General features: G+C 40.0%; 1 protein-coding gene across 2 annotated transcripts in view; it reads left to right on the top strand.

Annotated features, from left to right (window-relative positions):
* The window catches only part of Gabrb1 (gamma-aminobutyric acid type A receptor subunit beta1), a 500,511-nt gene that overhangs the window by 38,816 nt on the left and 443,334 nt on the right, over positions 1–18,361 (top strand). Inside the window, exons 1-3 of one of the 2 annotated variants that reach the window (XM_021162619.3) lie at positions 367–517; positions 703–794; positions 1,206–1,273. In XM_021162619.3, the coding sequence (XP_021018278.1) occupies positions 438–517; positions 703–794; positions 1,206–1,273 (240 nt within the window). In that variant the 5' untranslated portion in view covers positions 367–437. Of the gene's footprint in view, positions 1–366; positions 518–702; positions 795–1,205; positions 1,274–18,361 lie in introns of those variants that run through there. The other variant, XM_029477413.2, reaches the window with a different exon arrangement.

Raw genomic sequence — 18,361 nt, forward strand, 5'->3', positions numbered from 1 at the left:
AGAAAGAAAGAAGAAAGAAAGAAAGAAAGAAAGAAAGAAAGAAAGAAAGAAAGAAAGAAAGAAAAGAAAGGAAGAAAAGAAAAGGAAAAAGAAAAAAAATCAAGCTTAGGACAGGAGGGAAAGGATCACAGCAAACCACAGCTCAGGAAAACTGAGCACACACAAACACACACAAGCACCTTGGCTCCTTTGCATAGAGACAGCAGGTTGTATTCGACTACCCAGAGAACGCGGAGCACCTCAGACAGGAACTTTAAAGGGATTGAAATCTGTTGCCTGTTCCACTAGGAATATTGTTTGCAAGGCACAAGGTGTCTTTTGGTAGTGAGTACCCTCTGCGCATGCGCAGGTCCATTCGGGAATTACTGCCCAGCCGCCGACTAAGTTGCATTCCTTGAATCTTCGCAGAAAAGACAATTCTTTCATCAGAGTTAGTAATGTGGACAGTACAAAATCGAGAGAGTTTGGGGCTTCTCTCTTTTCCCGTGATGGTTGCTATGGTCTGTTGTGCACACAGGTGAGCTGCCTGCTTCAATCTCTCTCTTTTATTCCTTGGTGTTTTTCTTCTTCTTTTATTTTTTATTTTCCCGTGCCTGCTGGATCATGTATCTTGTTATTTGGGGGTAGGTGTGCCTGGATCTTTTTTATGTCTGTTTTCAGTTTGTGATCATTCTGAATACGGTCCCTACTTCTTCCCTTCAGCTCCAATGAACCCAGCAACATGTCATACGTGAAAGAGACAGTGGACCGACTGCTCAAAGGATATGACATTCGCTTGCGGCCAGACTTTGGAGGTAATGCTTCTTCATTTTTTTCAACCTGTAACCCATCCCTAGTTCACCTTTTCTGTCAGATATAATGCCTCCTTCCCCATTTTACCGTTCCTGTAAACGTGCAATACTACGCCCTGCACACACACACACACACACACACACACACACACACACACACACCACGCACTATCCCCAATCTCAGGTGGACGTATCCTCAGGCTGAGCTGTTCCTCTCTTCAAGCCGACACACCCTCTGCACTGTCACTGCATCACGCGTGTACCCACACCTGTTTTCTCCCGCTGTCCCCTACAACAGGAAAGGGGTAGGGAGGGAGCCTGCTTAGTCTGTAATAAGATCTGGGAAGCCCCCAATGCCCCCTCAGCTCCCTGCCACTCAAAGACTGTCTTTGCTGTGGTCCACCTCCCCGGCAGGGCCCCCGGTGGACGTCGGGATGCGGATCGATGTCGCCAGCATAGACATGGTCTCGGAAGTGAATATGGTGAGTGGCCTCCCCAAGGGCTCGGCGGCCGGCCCAGCTTACGCAGATGAGAAATGAACCTGTTCTCCGTCCTCTGCTTTTCATTGGTGGTCACCTCGGCCCTGGTCCCCAGGGTCCCCACTCCGCGCGTACGCCCCACTCCAGTACACACACTGTTGGCTGCCCCACAGTTTGTATTTTCGACACACACAGGCTACCGCAGTGCTCCGAAGGAGACGTACTCCGCACTATTTTGGGAAGGAAGGGGGACTGTTGCGCCGGTGGATTGGCTGGGAAGGAGTCTGAGCCTTACTTTAGCCGGGTCTCCCTGACTGTCGGGCTGTGCAGGGCACCATCTGCCGGCGGCCAAGTGGCGTACACTGGGGTCCCCGGAACCAGGGGTTCGCAGCCAGCTGTGGCCAGACAAGAGCCCCCAAATCTCCACAGCTGAGCAGCCTGAAAGCCCCAACCCACCCAGCTCAGCCACCAGGCTGGCTGGGCTCGCGAGTGTCCCCTCCCTACCACAGAATCCAGCGCAGTGTGTGACAAGAGCAACAGGCTGAGAGGAACAGTTCAGGATTGCTAACAGCAGAAGTGCCCAAGCTTGCTTCTAGGCTTTCTGGACCCATGCGAGGGTGTTTGTCTTCCTGCAGCTTGAAAGTTTTAAGTTGGAGGAGAATCGGGCCGAGTCATATGACTTGGCTTTAGTCTAGAAACCTGGGCAGAAAAATAGAGATCTGATGATTAATAGGACAGAGGTGGGGAAGGGCTGGGTTATAAGAGTCATTAATTTTAAGGGACCTACACTTTACCATAGGTCTCTCCCTTCTTCCCTTCCTCCTTCCTTCCCTCCCTCCCTCCTTCCCTCCCTCTTTTCCTTCCTCCCCCCACCCCCGCCCCCCTGCTAGTCTTCATAGCACTTCTTTTCTCTGGGGCTGTGGTAAAAGGGATTCAAGTCAGAGCAGCCTCTTCTGTTGGTTGTTTCCATTCACCCTGAGAAGCCCTTTTCTAATTGTGAGAGTTCCCAGGGAAGGAATTGCCTGTTGCTTTTCTAGAACCCACCACCCAGGGAACAGCAAGATCAACAGGAACAAAATGCCATTTTTATTCTGCTCCCAAAAGGGAACTAATTCCAGTAACAGAGATTTAGATATGCTGAGTAACAGACTAGGATCCTTTCGGATATTCTCTCTGTAACACTTATTGTTCTTCCTTCCATTCCTAGTGGGGCATTTTTATTGTAATATGCTAAGGATTAAGAATTTCCCTTTTTCATCTTTTAGATTAGGCCAGGAAGCAATACATACATTTATAGATCATTCAATGGGTGGTACATGGATAAAATGTGTGGCTGGGGTTGGCAGAGTTGAAACTCGCTGTCTTAAATGGTTTGGCTAGAATGCTATTTTTATAATGTCTTGGATTGTTTCAAATAATATTTTCAAGTGTTTTTTCTACTACTACACTGAAAAAGAAATCCAATTTTAAAATTTGATTTAGAAAGTGGATGTTTTTTAATAAACAAAGACGTTTAAGAGACTGATACTGTTTACGTGCATGCTATTACCACAAAGCAACTATTCACAAACACTCAGAAGAGCACGGTTAGATCCACATACAGAACAACTGTGGCCCATGACTGCAAATGCAGCCAAATACATTGGACAATGTATTAGCTTAACAATCAGTGCCAGTGCAGATACATAATGATAACATTTCCCTGTTCAGCCATTTATCGGGCATTGTGTCAATATCTCCATAGATCATTTATGATATAGAAGATTCAGAGATCCCAGAAGGCAAATTGTGCCTCTGTCCGTGGTCTATGTCACTGTTAGGGTAAATTAGAGTTCCAGAACTGAAAGGCCCTGAGGTAGACTCTCAACTCCAAATTCAGACATGCATGCATGCACATGTGTGTGTGTGCAACACACAGAGAGACATTTACACACAATCTGCATACATACTTTTAGCATTCTTTTAACTATATTATAAAGTACATTCTGTTATATATTGATTATATAAACTGCACAACAAGAAGCTCTGCCTTGTGACTACAGTAGATTCATAGACAAGCTGAGAAAGGACGCATGTAAATGTGGTGGCGTAGAACACCTTCTCTTAATGACTGAGCAATAGTCTGTTTGCTCGCTACTCCATGACAGGTGTGCTTGTTTTTCAATAGCCACTCATAAATGAGCCTTTGATAATGCCCTTTACCTAAATACTCATTGTGTTTCACTGTGAGAATCAGCAACAGAGGCAGATAAGTGACAACTGAAAGCTGGAAAATTAGAACCCTTGCTCTGGGTACTCTTTTCCTTTTATTGAGAGCTACTGACAGGACTTGGGCTTAACTTAGTGGCTCATCTATGACAAAGTGTGGAAATAAATACACTGGAAATAACCCAGGAAAATGTGAGTTCTGAGAGTATTTGTTTTAAGAGTGGAGAGAATGTATGCACAGAGTAGGGACAGTCAGTCCTACCCTAACCACTTACTAAGAAGAGAATTAGCTGCAACATGCTTGGGGCACTATAAGTAGAACTGAAGGTCTGTGGGAAATAGGATTTTTAGCTTGTTATTAACATGCTTCTGTACCTTGATGGACACTAATTTGCATGCTATTATATGACTGAAAAATTTCTACAAATTGAAAACAAAATAAGAACTAACAATAAAATAACACTACTAGTAGTTAATGAAATGTAAGTTAAATCCATTACTACAACATTGCTAATTAATGTTCACATTATTGGTCATTATTGTTATAAGCCATTCTCTGGCTGAGAGCATGGCATATAATTATGCATTAAAGTAAAGGGTTAGAGAACTAGGGCTCTGTTAATTTTGATCCTATTTGCACTAGTCTAAGTAAGATAAGTTTCAAAATCTGTTTATTGCCCATTTTGAAGGCTAATATCATACCAGGACTACTTTTAAACAAACATTAGATTTAAGGATATAAAGTGTACCAAAATTAAGGGAAGAAAAAGACACTATTCTGGCAAAGACTATCTGCCAGAAATCCTAAGATTTGTTACTGTGATTGCATTATAGTGCACCATTGGTATGTTTTTATGTATAAGTTACAAATTAATTTAAGTTAAATATGAAAAAAGTAAGTCATTTGTCCTGAGCAGTGAATTAGAAACCTTTAATAATTCTAATGTAGGAAGATATATATATATGTTTTAATTAACATTTCAAAAAGAAAAGTCTTTTTTCTCACTATAGACTTTGTGGTGATATAAAGTAACCATATAGTGCTACTGTTTTCTAAACTTTTATATACAAAAAAAATGCCAGTTTTCCATTTATTGTACATTAAACCCTTCAAATATTTTTAGTTTTAGAATTTTTATGAAGTGCTACACACACACACACACGTACATACATGCCTGAGGCAGATAGAATGAAAGGAGGGAAGGGTTCCTAGCAATTACTCATAAAATAACTACCCTGTGCTCAGTAGAAGAGCCAGTACTGGACAGAAATTTTCTCCTATGAGTAGTATCTTGGTTAACTGTGGCGCTGAATGCAAACAACCAAAGAGCTAAGCTTTCCCATTCTGATTTCTACAAGAGACTGTCCCTTCTCGTGCAAAAACCAGGTGCTATCATCGAGAAGCAATTCCAAATACAATTTCTTCCTTCAAGCTAAAGACAGGATGACCTAAGTGTACACATTCAGAAGGCTATAGTGAAGATCTCTGACTCAGACGCAGGCACAGAACAAACCATGCTTGCAGGAGGTGGCCTCATCCCCGTGTTCACATTTCTGAAGGTGCATAGGTGAATGATCTTGCACGAATCACAAACAGCATCCACAATGATGGGGACGAAAGAGGCAGGATTTTAAAAATGATGCATAAAACAAATTAAACTGAACAGATATCCATTTGTATTCCATGGTGTTGCTACTTTAATATTAGATTCCATAGGTTCTTGGTACATTCTCCCGTTGGCTCAAGAAAAGAACCACCTACCAGAATTTCTCTCTGCAACAATCCTTCTTCCTCTGTGCCTTAGCTTCTTTTTTTAAAATAATTTTTATTAGGTATTTTCCTCATTTACATTTCCAATGCTATCCCAAAAGTCCCCCATACCCTCCCCCCCCCACTCCCCTACTCACCCACTCCCACTTTTTGGCCCTGGCGTTACCCTGTACTGGGGCATATAAAGTTTGCAAGTCCAATGGGCCTCTCTTTCCAGTGATGGCCGACTAGGCCATCTTTTGATACATATGCAGCTAGAGACAAGAGCTCCGGGGTACTGGTTAGTTCATAATAATGTTCCACCTATGGGGTTGCAGTTCCCTTTAGCTCCTTGGGTACTTTCTCTAGCTCCTCCATTGGGGGCCCTGTGATCCATCCAATAGCTGACTGTGAGCATCCACTTCTGTGTTTGCCAGGCCCTGGCATAGTCTCACAAGAGACAGCTATATCTGCGTCCTTTCAGCAAAATCTTGCTAGTGTATGCAATGGTGTCAGCGTTTGGAAGCTGATTATGGGATGGATCCCCGGATATGGCAGTCTCTAGATGGTCCATCCTGTCATCACAGCTCCAAACTTTGTCTCTGTAACTCCTTCCATGGGTGTTTTGTTCCCAATTCTAAGAAGGGGCAAAGTGTCCACACTTTGGTCTTCATTCTTCTTGAGTTTCATGCGTTTAGCAAATTGTATCTTATATCTTGGGTATCCTAAGTTTCTGGGCTAATATCCACTTATCAGTGATCTTAAGGACATACCTCAATCACCCTGAGGCTCACAAAATGCAAATTCTGAATCTGAGGTTCGGGATTGGAACCAGAGTGTTGATATTTCCTAGTTCTCCATCAAGGTGCCAACTGCTGCTGTTCAGGTAGCACTTTGAATATCAAAGTTAAAGAATATTGTTTTATTATCTGTAAAAGTGAACCCCCTCCCCCTTTTTCCCTCTTAATTTTCTCTAGGAAGTTACTTTCTAATTAGTCTAATAGGTAGCTGTGCTCAAAGAGAAGATTAGTTCATAATTAAAGATAAACAAGAGGATGTGGTTTAGGGGAACCTGATGTCTTCCTGTATCAATACTTGTTACTCAGCTGGTGCTAAGTGGAGAGAAAAAACCATTGCTCTGCACAATAGCCAACGGTACCACTCTTCCCTCTCACAGAATACCCTTTACTTTTACTCTTCCCAATATGTAACACTGAAATTGTTTTTCTTTACCAAACAGCCAGCAACAGCTGTGTTAAAAATAGCCCAAATGTATTCTTGCTGCTGTCAATAAATTCTCTTGGGTTATAATAAAGTTTCCTTTGGAAATCAAGCAGATCGGTCAGTACCAATTAAAAGCTGGAACACACACCAGTAGATAAATAAATAGATAAGCATCCATTTCTCTTAAGTGAGAACTCTTCAGGGACCCTCTTTCAGATTCTGCACTCGAATATACTATCTGAGAGTGAAACAGGTTGCTTTGTCTGCTTGAAGATAATAGGCATTTTATGCCTCAAACCACATTCAAACTAGGCTATCTAGTTATTAAAATGTTGCAGTTCATATATTAAAGTTAGCAATTGTAGGATTACAGGAACAGACTGAGCATCAAAGTAGGCAAGATAGTGAAAATAAGTATTTATTGAATAATACACACATGTAGAATGTGCCTCTAACAAACATTAAATCAATTGCTTTATCCCGTTCTGATTTAAGGGTATGTAATTCTCATTCTTTACTATACATTGAAAAAAATAAAACTGAGACATGGAAAAACATAGGAAGAGAGAAATTCAAAAACAAACTCCAAAGCTACAGAGCTAGTACATGAAAAATTCAAAATCTGAAACCAAGACATAGGGATGTAGCCCGTGGATACATTGGTGGGATGATTGCCTAGCACATAGGGAGCGGAGTTTCCTGGTATTTAATTCGGGAACTTGAGTGTAGACTGTCTCTGCTCTAGGATTTAGCAAGTTCTGCTGTAAAGTGAAGCAGATCATGGAACTGCTAAAGCCTTTTAGGTTCAAACACCCTAAAATTTCCATCCTTAAGGAATTTAGACTGTGCCAGAGTCATGAGTTACTTCCTTTTATGCCACTGTGAGATTCTGTCTTGTTCCAGCCCGTTCTCGTGGTTAGACAGTCAATCAGCAAGCCTTTACTGGGTTGCTCCAGAGTGTTCCAGAGTGGAACCTCTTGGGAGGTCCTCAGGAATGATAGAGTGTGATGCGGGGGCATTGTCAGAAAGCACTGTTTGATCACTCATGAAATCATCAGTCAACCTTATCTTCCTTAATACATTTGCAAAGACAGCAACAAGAAACTCTGATGAACAGTCCTCAAAGGAAACCTGATTGATGTCTTGTTTATATTGTCTTGAATACTGACTGAGGTAAAGGCTATATTGTAGGAATTTCTAGTCTGATGTTATTCATTTTACTCATGCTGGAGATATTGTTGTGCTGTTACCAAACTCATATATTACAATACTTGCTATGGAATGGAAGTACATGCTTATTTGTTTGCTTATTTATTTATTTCCTCAAGATAACTTGCAGGTTCTTATTCAATTTTCCTAAAATCTTTCTTAGCAGTGACAGAGTAATGAGCAATAAAACCTGGGTGTTTGCTTTAACTGGCTCTCATGTTCTTCTGAACATTTCTGGTTCTTTCTGCCTTACTATTTCCCTAAAGTCAGTGATTCTCAGTATTCCTAATGTTGGGACCCTTCAATACAGTTCCTCATGTTGAAGTGATCTCCAACATAAAAATTAATTGTTTTTGCAACTCCATAACTGTAATTTTACTACTTTTATGAATGCTAATGTATTATCTGAGATGGAGGATTTGACCATGACCCTCAGGTTGAGAACTGTTGTCCTAAGTACTTGATAGCATCTTCAGCACTCATGCCCAAATGAAATGTTGCTTTATCATAAAATCAAAATGCTTTGAAAGTAAAATGAACTTAAGTTTCAGCTGGCTTAAGATTCAGTAATGGGTTCAAATGTCATAGCTATCCTGTGGGATAAAGGAAGATAAGTTGCTACCTGCATATAGTTGACTCAGTATTAGTAGATCCTCCCTATATGATCCCAGAGAGCACTGAATTCTTCTCTCCTGAGACTAGGACTGAGCTTAGAACAGTTATTTTCAGCAGATGGTGAATTTTTGGGAGTCCCTTGACTTTTCTCTATTGAACAGGGAGTTTGCAGAAAGACTTCCATCATCTGTCACTTAGCACCTGTCACGTGTACTTCAAGATCAACTGATTCTTACCAGTAGCTATGACTTGGGGGCAAAGCTGGTCACATGGAAAAAGCAAAAGATACAGTTTTCATCTGCAGTTAGCCAGATATCCTTGTTAAGATCATCACATCTTACCAAGAGGGCCAAAACATCCAGGCACACCCCCCATGAAACTTCTTATTATATTGTGAGTGTAAAATTTAAAGGAATTTTTCTAAGACCATGCATTTAATTAATCTAGTAAGAAAAAAAGGGCTTTATGTCAATTATACAGTTTATAGAGGGCGTAGGTATGTAGTTTAATATTGTAATTTGAAACATGGCAAATTGCCCCTTGGAAGATTTTTGAAGCATTGACAGCAATCCTGATCTTGGGTGTTTCTATTCATCACAAGCCTACTAAATATTTAGTCTTATCAGGTCTTCAATAGAGGCCAGAATGGGAATGACACTACAAATTTTGGTGACATTTGGCGCTTTTTGAGGTATGGAGGAAAATAGATTATACACACTTAAGTTCAATCAATGCAAAGGATTATTTCATAGATAGATAGATAGATAGATAGATAGATAGATAGATAGATAGATAGATAGATAGATGATAGATAGATGGATGGATGGATAGATAGATAGATAGATAGATAGATAGATAGATAGATAGATAGATATCATGGGGTCTTCCAGGAGCACAAAGAAATAATACCTAAGGGATCATGCCTGAAATTAATCTATAGACTACAAACACAAAGAAGAACCTCCCTCCCAAGCAAGAGTAAAGGCATATGAATAGGCAGCGTGCCTTGGAACGGCATGAAGTGTTCTGGGAACTTCAGGTGACTCACTATTTTGAGAATTAAGAGGGCACAGGGAGTATTGTCAAGAGATTAGACTGAGCTGAGAATGCAAGCTATATCACAGAACTACTGAATATTCTTACTTGTGTGAAAAGAAACTGCTCTAGAAACACATTTGTCTACATACCATCACTTTCGGGGAGAGAAGACAGGATGTACAACTGACATTTATTATCTCTTCCAAATTGAGCAAGGGTCAGGGCTGTGCCTTAGAGAGAAGTACTGCTCTTATATGCTCCTCTGGAGTTTCACTTTAAATTTTTTTATACATACAGTGCCCTTTAATTTTTCAATTAAAAAAGAGAAGAGAGAAAATGAGAGAGAGTGAGAAAATGTGTGTGTGTGTATGTGTGTGTGTGTGTGAGAGAGAGAGAGAGAGAGAGAGGGAGGGGGAGAGAGAGAGAGAGAGAGGGAGGGAGGGAGGGAGGGAGGGAGGGAGGGAAGAGGAGAGGAGAGGAGAGGAGAGGGAGAGGGAAGAGGAGAGGAGAGGGAGAGGAGAGGGAGAGGGAGAGGGAGAGGGGGAGGGGGAGGGGGAGGGGGAGGGGGAGGGGGAGGGGGAGGGAGAGGGAGAGGGAGGAGAGGGAGAGGGAGGGGGAGGGGGAGGGGGAGGGGGAGGGGGAGGGGGAGGGGGAGGGGGAGGGGGAGGGGGAGGGAGAGGGAGAGGGAGAGGGAGAGGGAGAGGGAGAGGGAGAGGGAGAGGGAGAGGGAGAGGGAGAGGGAGAGGGAGAGGGAGAGGGAGAGGGAGAGGGAGAGGGAGAGGAGGGAGAGGGAGAGGAGAGGAGAGGGAGAAGAGAGAGAATGAACTATAACTGACTGGCTAGTTAACTGAGGTTAGAGTCCAGGGTGTTCTCTTTAATGACTGATGGTTTAAGGACCACCTTCTTCCCAGCAAAGAAACCCCAGTAAACAAACACTGTTGTCTTCTTTCTGAAGTGGCATACTTTCAGAGTAAGGGAATACCACATTGTATTGTTTTAAGGTAGTTATATGTGCATTGAGGAAGAACATTGGAGGTTGCAATTATCCTGAAATGAACTAATTATTTGGTGAATCTTCCTATTGTGTCCACAATCAAGCATATCCCATAGTGAAAAATCCTGTCCCCCAAAATACAGTGGCTAAATGGGTTGATCAGAGTTGTTGGGATAAAGTACTAGACTAAGACAGAGAGTGGGATGCAGTTAACTTTAATTATCCCTAGCAATATGTTTCTTTATCTAGACAACCATAACCCTAGAGAAGATTCAGTACATACTTATCAACTTCTTCCAGGGAAGAGATCTTTGTATTCTGTTTCAGTTGTCTTTATAGAGCAGGGGAGAAGGGAGTTGTAGGAAAACCACATGTGTGGCATCTGCTCTCTTCTCCACTGCATCCCGAAAGTGATTCAGAGTCTTTCTGGAACATTGTGCTTCGATGTGAAATTGCATGAGAGCCGTGTGAGTTGTTGTAGAAGGTGCATCTGGTGATGAGACGAGACTGAGACTAAAGACAGGGCAAGTGAGAGCGACAGTGTGCCCTGAGAAATAAAGCTTACCTGCCAGGAAATTAAAAGTGACTCCTGGAAGCCCTGCAGAGGAAAAGAAACATTTGGGTATGATTTTAAGCAAGAATTTAGCAACCCTGTACCTACAAGATGGTCTCAGACAGTAAATATGTGAAGGCAAAGGCTGATACATACATTGCATTGTTTACATCCGAGAAAAAAAGATGCAGAGAAACAGCTAGAGAAATAGATCAAAAGAAAAGAGGTTTTAGGTTGCTATTAGCTGTTCATCCCTGCCTGTATAGACAGCTAATGTGAGTGTTGGGTGGCCACCCATAGTATGAAGTGGGGAGGTTGGAGATCAGATGCACCAGGTGCTTTGCTTTTGTTGTCGCAGGTTAGGCATAGACATTTCAAGCACTGACTCCCACATGAAGGACTTTATATGGGGTGTGAGAGGAGGGGAATAGACTTGGTATCATCTCCAGTCGAACACACTGTGACTATGGACAGAATACTCCCCCCCCCCTTGTAAATTATTATTTTATAGGGAATGATACACCATTCTCTAGTCAAGAAAGCTGGCTTTGTTGTTTCCATAGAGACAGATCATTTTAAATCCTACCTGTGCCTGGAACATTCTTTCATGTCAGTGGCTATTGTTTCTCCCTCCTACCACCTGTAACCCCTCTCCTACGCAAATGTATTGAAATCTGATTTCAGTCCCACACAAATTACATTTAATATATAGAGCAATTTCTGTAGACATTACAGAGATTTCAGCTGGAGAAAGACTGTCTGGGTCATATGAGAAAATCGGGAGTTCTAAAAGTCTTTATAAATTCAATATAAATTAAGGATCATTCATATAAGACAATTTTTAGCCTTCTCTTCCTCCCTTACAATATAACCTCCAGGAAATTTCAGAATATATTCTTATATTCTCAATTGCCTGGTCTATTATATACTTCGTGATAACATATATTATGATTATGAAAGATTTTTTTTACTCATTATAAACCATTAGTGTGATAGCATTTATAGTTTTTACTTCAGAAATTAATAGTTTATCTGGTATATCTTACAACTTCATCAGTAATTTTGTTTTATGTTGACCGTGAATCATAAGCTGTTTCTATAGAAACAGCTTCATCATAGGGCACTACCATAATCACAAATACAGAATGTTTTTACAACAAAGATCCTTGTATATATATGTATGTATTTATAAAACCTTTAATGCACTTTAAAAAATAACCCTTGCTTTTAATTTTTCAATTACCATTTTCCTGCTACCTGGACTATCAGTATTTCTTGATACATTTAAGACATTTTTAAAGAATAATTTTATTAGTGATAAGGGCAAGAGTGGCATTTACACAAAGGGAAAAATCAAACACAAAAGGTTTTTAAAGGAGAAAACTTGGATTTTAAAAGACAAGGGTCTTCTCAAGTATGAGAATGTAAATTAAAAAATACATTGAATGTATATCTATCTATCTATCTATCTATCTATCTATCTATCTATCTAACCATTTTGCCTATAATTGTATCCCTCATGCTACAAGTTATGTTTGCTCTAAGGTATCAATTTTGTTTTAAAACATCCATATCTGGAGTAGATTGCTTATATCCTATAAATATACCAAAGCAACTACCACACTCAGAGCTGATGAAAGCCTCTAACCCCTGACATTTCCACCTGTCTATTTTCCTTCCCATACAATATTGCTCATACAACACAGCACAACTCAAAGAAATCATGGTGAGAACAAAAGTTCTTGGTTCAAGCCAACTGCTGCACTGAGGCCAATCAGCCCAGGAAGAACATTCACTGCAAAGGTGTCTACTGGCCAAGTGAAAAACTCTACCTAAGGTGATGAGATGTGATTTTTCACAAGTTCTGAGATTTGGAACAAGAAAATGGGGATAGTGTGAACATTTTAGAGAGGAATATGGGAAAACCAGGCTAAGTCTTTGCTGGCCTACTGCTACAGTTCCCACTCCCACACTTACGTGAGCAAGATTTTCAGGGGGGTGGGGGGCGCCCTTACAGTAACTTGTGTTGTATTCAAGTTTAAAAGAGCATTTAAAATGTGCTTCTCTGAAACTGGAGAAGGAAATGACTTTCAGAATGTTGCAATGTAGCATCTCCTATTGTATTCAAAAGCATTGCCATATGCCATGAATATTGCCTAAGGAGTCGTGTTTCTGCATAGCCATCATCCTGACTTTCCGTATAACGTCAAGCAGAATGGTTGCCGGAGTTCTTTTTCGGATTCATCTTTGTCATGTGTACTTTGTGCAGCTTAGCTTTGGAGAAGAGTGCAAACTATTGGTCAAATAGGTAGGGGCAAATACACATGATTTTATGCTCACTTGGAAGTTACAACCTTCAAACATTATGATTCAACCTGGATATCTGGAGACACAAATAGCAGTGGGAGAGGGAAAAGTGGTCTTCATTTCCAATCCCTGGATTATACCGGGGTATGTATTGATTGAATGTGAGGACCGATTTGCTTGTGGCTACAGATTTTCAAACCATGTATGAAAAGAGAAGGAAAGCTCCACATAATGAAATTTCCCCAGAATCAGCAGTTTCCTGAGGTTGTGCCTGATAAAAAACTGGCTAGGAGCACTGGAGGTGTATTGCAGTGGAATTGCTTGCTGCCAGAATTTTGTATTCCTTGGTGTGAAATCACCACACCACACTGTGCTCTCTTGTGTTATCTCATTCATCCTGACTGAGTGAGGAGGCAACATTATTTTGCAGTTTTAAATATTATTATTATCATGGATAAATCAATTGGTCATTGGGAAGTGCACTAGATCAATTCATTTATTTATTTTTTTATTAGATATTTTCTTTATATACATTTCAAATGCTATCCCAAAAGTTCCCTATACCCTCCCTCTGCCCTGCTCCCCTACCTACCCACTCCCACTTCTTGGCCCTGGCATTCCCCTGTACTGGGGCATATAAAGTTTGCAATACCAAGGGGCCTCTCTTCCCAGTGATGGCTAACTAGGCCATCTTCTGCTACATATGCAGCTAGAGATATGAGCTCTGGGGGTACTGGTTAATTCATATTGTTGTTCCACCTATAGGGTTGCAGACCCCTTCATCTCTTTGGGTGCTTTCTCAAGCTTCTTCATTGGGGGCCCTGTGTTTCATCATATAGATGACTGTGAGCATCCACTTCTGTATTTGTCAGGCACTGGCATAGTCTCATACGAGACAGCTATAACAGGGTCCCTTCAGCAAAATCTTTCTGGCATTGTGCAATAGTGACTAGATCAATTTTTAATGTCCAGCCACTCGTGATCTGACTTGGTAGTTCCCTTAACTATGTTTCTGTCAAGTAACATTTTTGTCATGTCACAGATAGAGCCCAGTACCTTGTGCATGCTAAGCATACACTCTTTACCTGGGAAACATCCTCAGCTCTCTATTTGTAATGGTTTGAATCACTGTAACATTTCACAATGACATCCTATCCCAATTAATACCCTTAAGTATAAATTCCTTGACTTTTATAATCCCTTTGATTATATAGTTCTGTAAAACAGCAAATGTATTTGTTCTACCTGTTTATGGTAGCTGTGAATGCCAAGAGAGCCAAATATACTGTGTACAAATATATGCTCAGGTATATGTGTTGTATAAATTATGAAGTACTATAAATATCAAATTATGGCAGTTCATCATTATCTCCAAAACTTATAATAAATGTCTTTCTTTTAAGCTTGGGGACAAAGATCACACCAAATCACATTATGCACAATGGATTGTATTTTTGTTTTATGATGTCATTTCATCATCCTATTGAAATTTACAGTACTTCTAATTGTGAAACTTTTCAGTGAGAACTGGTATGGGAATGGATAGAATTTCTTCCATCTTATTTTTTTAATTAATTAATTGGTTAATTTTTTTACACTCTGTATTTTATTCCCCCAGTCCACCCTCCAACTGTTCCGCATCCCATATCTCCTTTCCATCCCCCTGTCTCCATCTGAATGTCCCTACACCTGACCCCACCTGACCTCTAAACGCCCTGGGGCCTCCAGTCTCTTGATGGTTAGGTACATCATCTCTGAATGAACACAGACCCAGCAGTCCTCTACTGTATGTGTGTTAGGGACCTCATATTAGCTGGTGTACGCTGCCTGGGTTGTGGTCTAGTGTTTGAGATTCAGATTAATTGAGACTGCTGGTCCTTCTTCCCTAATTGAACAACAGGGGTCAGATGCTCCTGTCCATTGATTGGGTGTAAATATCTACATTTGACTCAGCTGTTTGTTGGGTCTTCAAGAATGCAGTCATGCTAGGTGCCTTTTTGTGAGCACTCCATAGCCTCAGTAATAGTGTCATGCCTTGAGACCTCCCCTTGAGCCAGATCCCACTTTGGGCCTCTCACTGGACCTTCTTTTCCTCAGGCTTCTCTCCATTCCCATCCCTGTAATTCTTTCAGACAGAAAAAATTATGGGTCAGAGATGTGACTGTGGGATGGCAACCCCATCCCTCACTCGATGTCCTGTCTTCCTTAGGTGGGCATCTTATTTCCTGATGATTTTCTCTGGGTTCTTGCTCTAGACAAAAAAAACTGTGCCTCAAACTTAAACAGAGTTTAAGTCAGTACATCTCCCTACACTTTTCTCAAATTCGTATTTTATGTAGTTTCTTAATATACAGGGAAAATGGACTATGGTTTTCCATGGGTTTAGTTTATGGACTGAGCCCCCAAAGTCAACCACCAATTTTTAGTTGTATCTCTTTTATTACAGTATTGGTTTTATTGGCAGTTACTATAAAGTGGTCATATAATTTATTAGGCAAACATGTATTACTGAGAACGATGTGGATACAATTAAGAATTACTTGGCATCAACCTGTTTGAGCCAGCACTGTCCTAGGAGAGCAGAGACTAATATTGCTAAGTATTGTTTAAAGCCTAGATTTCTCTTGAAAATGGGATATGTGGTTTTTATATCAGTGATGATTGAAATCTAAATGTGACAATATACATAAATCTCTTAGTATCAAGTAGGTATTGAGGGAGTGGCTAGAATTATTCTAAAGTATAATACTCAATATCACTTCTGTATTATCTATCAGTGCTTGGAAGATAATATAACAAGATGTCCTCTATGGAGATATATAAAGTCTAAGATCACAGTGCCAGAAGATTTAGCATCATATATGTCAGGACTAATTTCTGACTTTCTCAGTATGTTCTCTGCCATGGGAATAATAAGGATCTCTGGTTTCTCTTGGTATCATTTCTGAGGGCTCTTTATTTATGGCTCCTTTATACCCCAAAGACTATGACATTGAGTGTTAGTCTCATTTTATGACTTTTGAATGATAGAAATTCAGTCTATCATAATCAGCAGCATCATTCTTCCACTTTCTAAAAGCTTACAGTGTATCAGACACTGTTAAAATATTTTATATACAAATAAATATCAACAACAAAATGTGGTAGAATGGATCATATATCCTAAGAGAACTTAAAAATAATTTCAGATAATTGAACAAATAAAACAATAGTGCACTTTCTTTTACTGGGAGATTTGTTAAAGTTATATTTGGTAGTGTAGAGGGCTGTTACAAATTGTAGCATTTACCTTATTTCTCTATAGTCTTCATCAATTTATTATCTGACAAGATTGGGCATGTTCAGTTGATATGTTAATACATTAGGCCATTTTCTGCTTTTGATATCAAAATTTCACAGAGGTAGTTAAGCATTCAAAAAAAGAAGTTTCAAATTTTAAAAGTAAACATGGTGAGAACTTAGGAAAAAATGATTCCAGGGGAAAATGAGTTAGCAATTGTTTTTATATTGATAATAATCAAACATATATCCACTAAAAAGTAGCTTGGCTAATGTCTTCAACTCTATGGAAATACTTTATCTACTTGCAGATTTAAGTTACACAGAAACTATTGTGTGCAAGATATGAGGCATCAGTGGGTAGTTACATGCATGAAAAGAAAATTGATTTGATGCCTTTTGTAAGAGAAGCATTACCTGAAGGAAAATGGAAAGATTAGATTGGGCACAAGGAAGAGCATCTTGACTGTAATGAAACAATGCCGGAAGAAGTTACTAGGAGTACCCAAGGAAGTATTCATCCTTAGAAATCTTTGAGACAAGAAAAGATAATTATATCTGTCCTACTTGGCTTTACTGGGAAGTTCTGTACAAATGCAAAAACAAGAACAGAAAGAAAATGTCTTTACCATTGCTTCCAATAGATAAATATAAAGTTCTGAGACTCTGCTTGATAGTTACAAATGAAAAATTTAGAATCTTGAAAAGACCCACATTTTCATCACCTACACTACGATATATAATAAATGATTATTTTCTTCCACAATATTCACATATTCCTAGATAGAGGCTAGACACTCATGTGAGCAGTCATTAATCCAGCTTCTTTCTGGAACAAGCAACTTTTTAACCTTACAGTGCATACTGTACATATCTTAGACATAAACATGACCATTTTACTGAGTTTGAGGGTAACTAGATTAGAGGAAACAGAGAAGTTGTTAAACTATTAAATAGCATGGGGACCAAATGGAGAGAAGACCTTGGGTCTGTGACCTTGGTGGTAAGTGCTTCACACAGAGAGGAGACTGACTCAGATTTAGTGAATTTAAGTCTGAAACAGTCACTTCAACTCTGTACATGCTTCTGTATTTAAGACAGGAAAAAGAAAGCCTTTAGCGTTAAGAGTAGAAATGGCTGCTCAGCTATAATGAATGTGTCCACATATCAGGCACCAGGGTATCTCTTTTATGTCAGTTTTTATGACAGTCACCTGCAATAGGTATATTTAAATTCTCATTTCACAGATCAAACACAGTCCAGAAAGGGTTACTTTTGACCCTTGAGTTTAAACCTCTAGCATGTCTGACTTTAGAGTCAGACTTCTAGTTCCTCTTCTGTTACAGAGGCCACTCTTGTCTGGATTATACTATTTTAAAACAAGAGCCTTTGTTTTTGTGTCTTTAAAACAAAGGCGCAAGTTTAGAATAGAGATTACACCCAAACTAGAAAGCAGCTCCTACTGGTTTTGTTCCAGTTTTGGCCAAGGGATGCTTTCCCTCTAAATCTATGCTTGACCCAACACATAAAAAAGAAGACTCTGATGGAAGAGAAGGGTATGTGCTAAATAAAGCCCAGGTCCATGTTTCGACCTTTGTATTATTGATGCTGTGGTCCATAAACTTGACACTAAGACATTTCTCTGGTTGGTTTTGATTTCATGAGTGATTTGTTTGAGTCCAAGAAAAAGACATACAAAATTCAAAATCAGTTGTTATTTTTTTAACTCAAGATTTCCACCAGTTCTTGGCACTGGAGTTCTCTAAGTGGGCCATTCAGCCACCAAACCAGGGGAGAAGCATGCCTGCCATTTCTTGAGGGAAAATGGAGAGGTCAATCAGACAAGTCATTTCTAGACACAGAAGAGGAAGAGTTGGAGACATTTAACCTTTCTACATATTTTTCCAGTGTACA

Source organism: Mus caroli, unplaced genomic scaffold (genome assembly GCF_978045245.1).
Source record: "Mus caroli unplaced genomic scaffold, Mus_caroli_1 scaffold_4, whole genome shotgun sequence".
NCBI classification, from domain to species: Eukaryota; Metazoa; Chordata; class Mammalia; order Rodentia; family Muridae; genus Mus; species Mus caroli.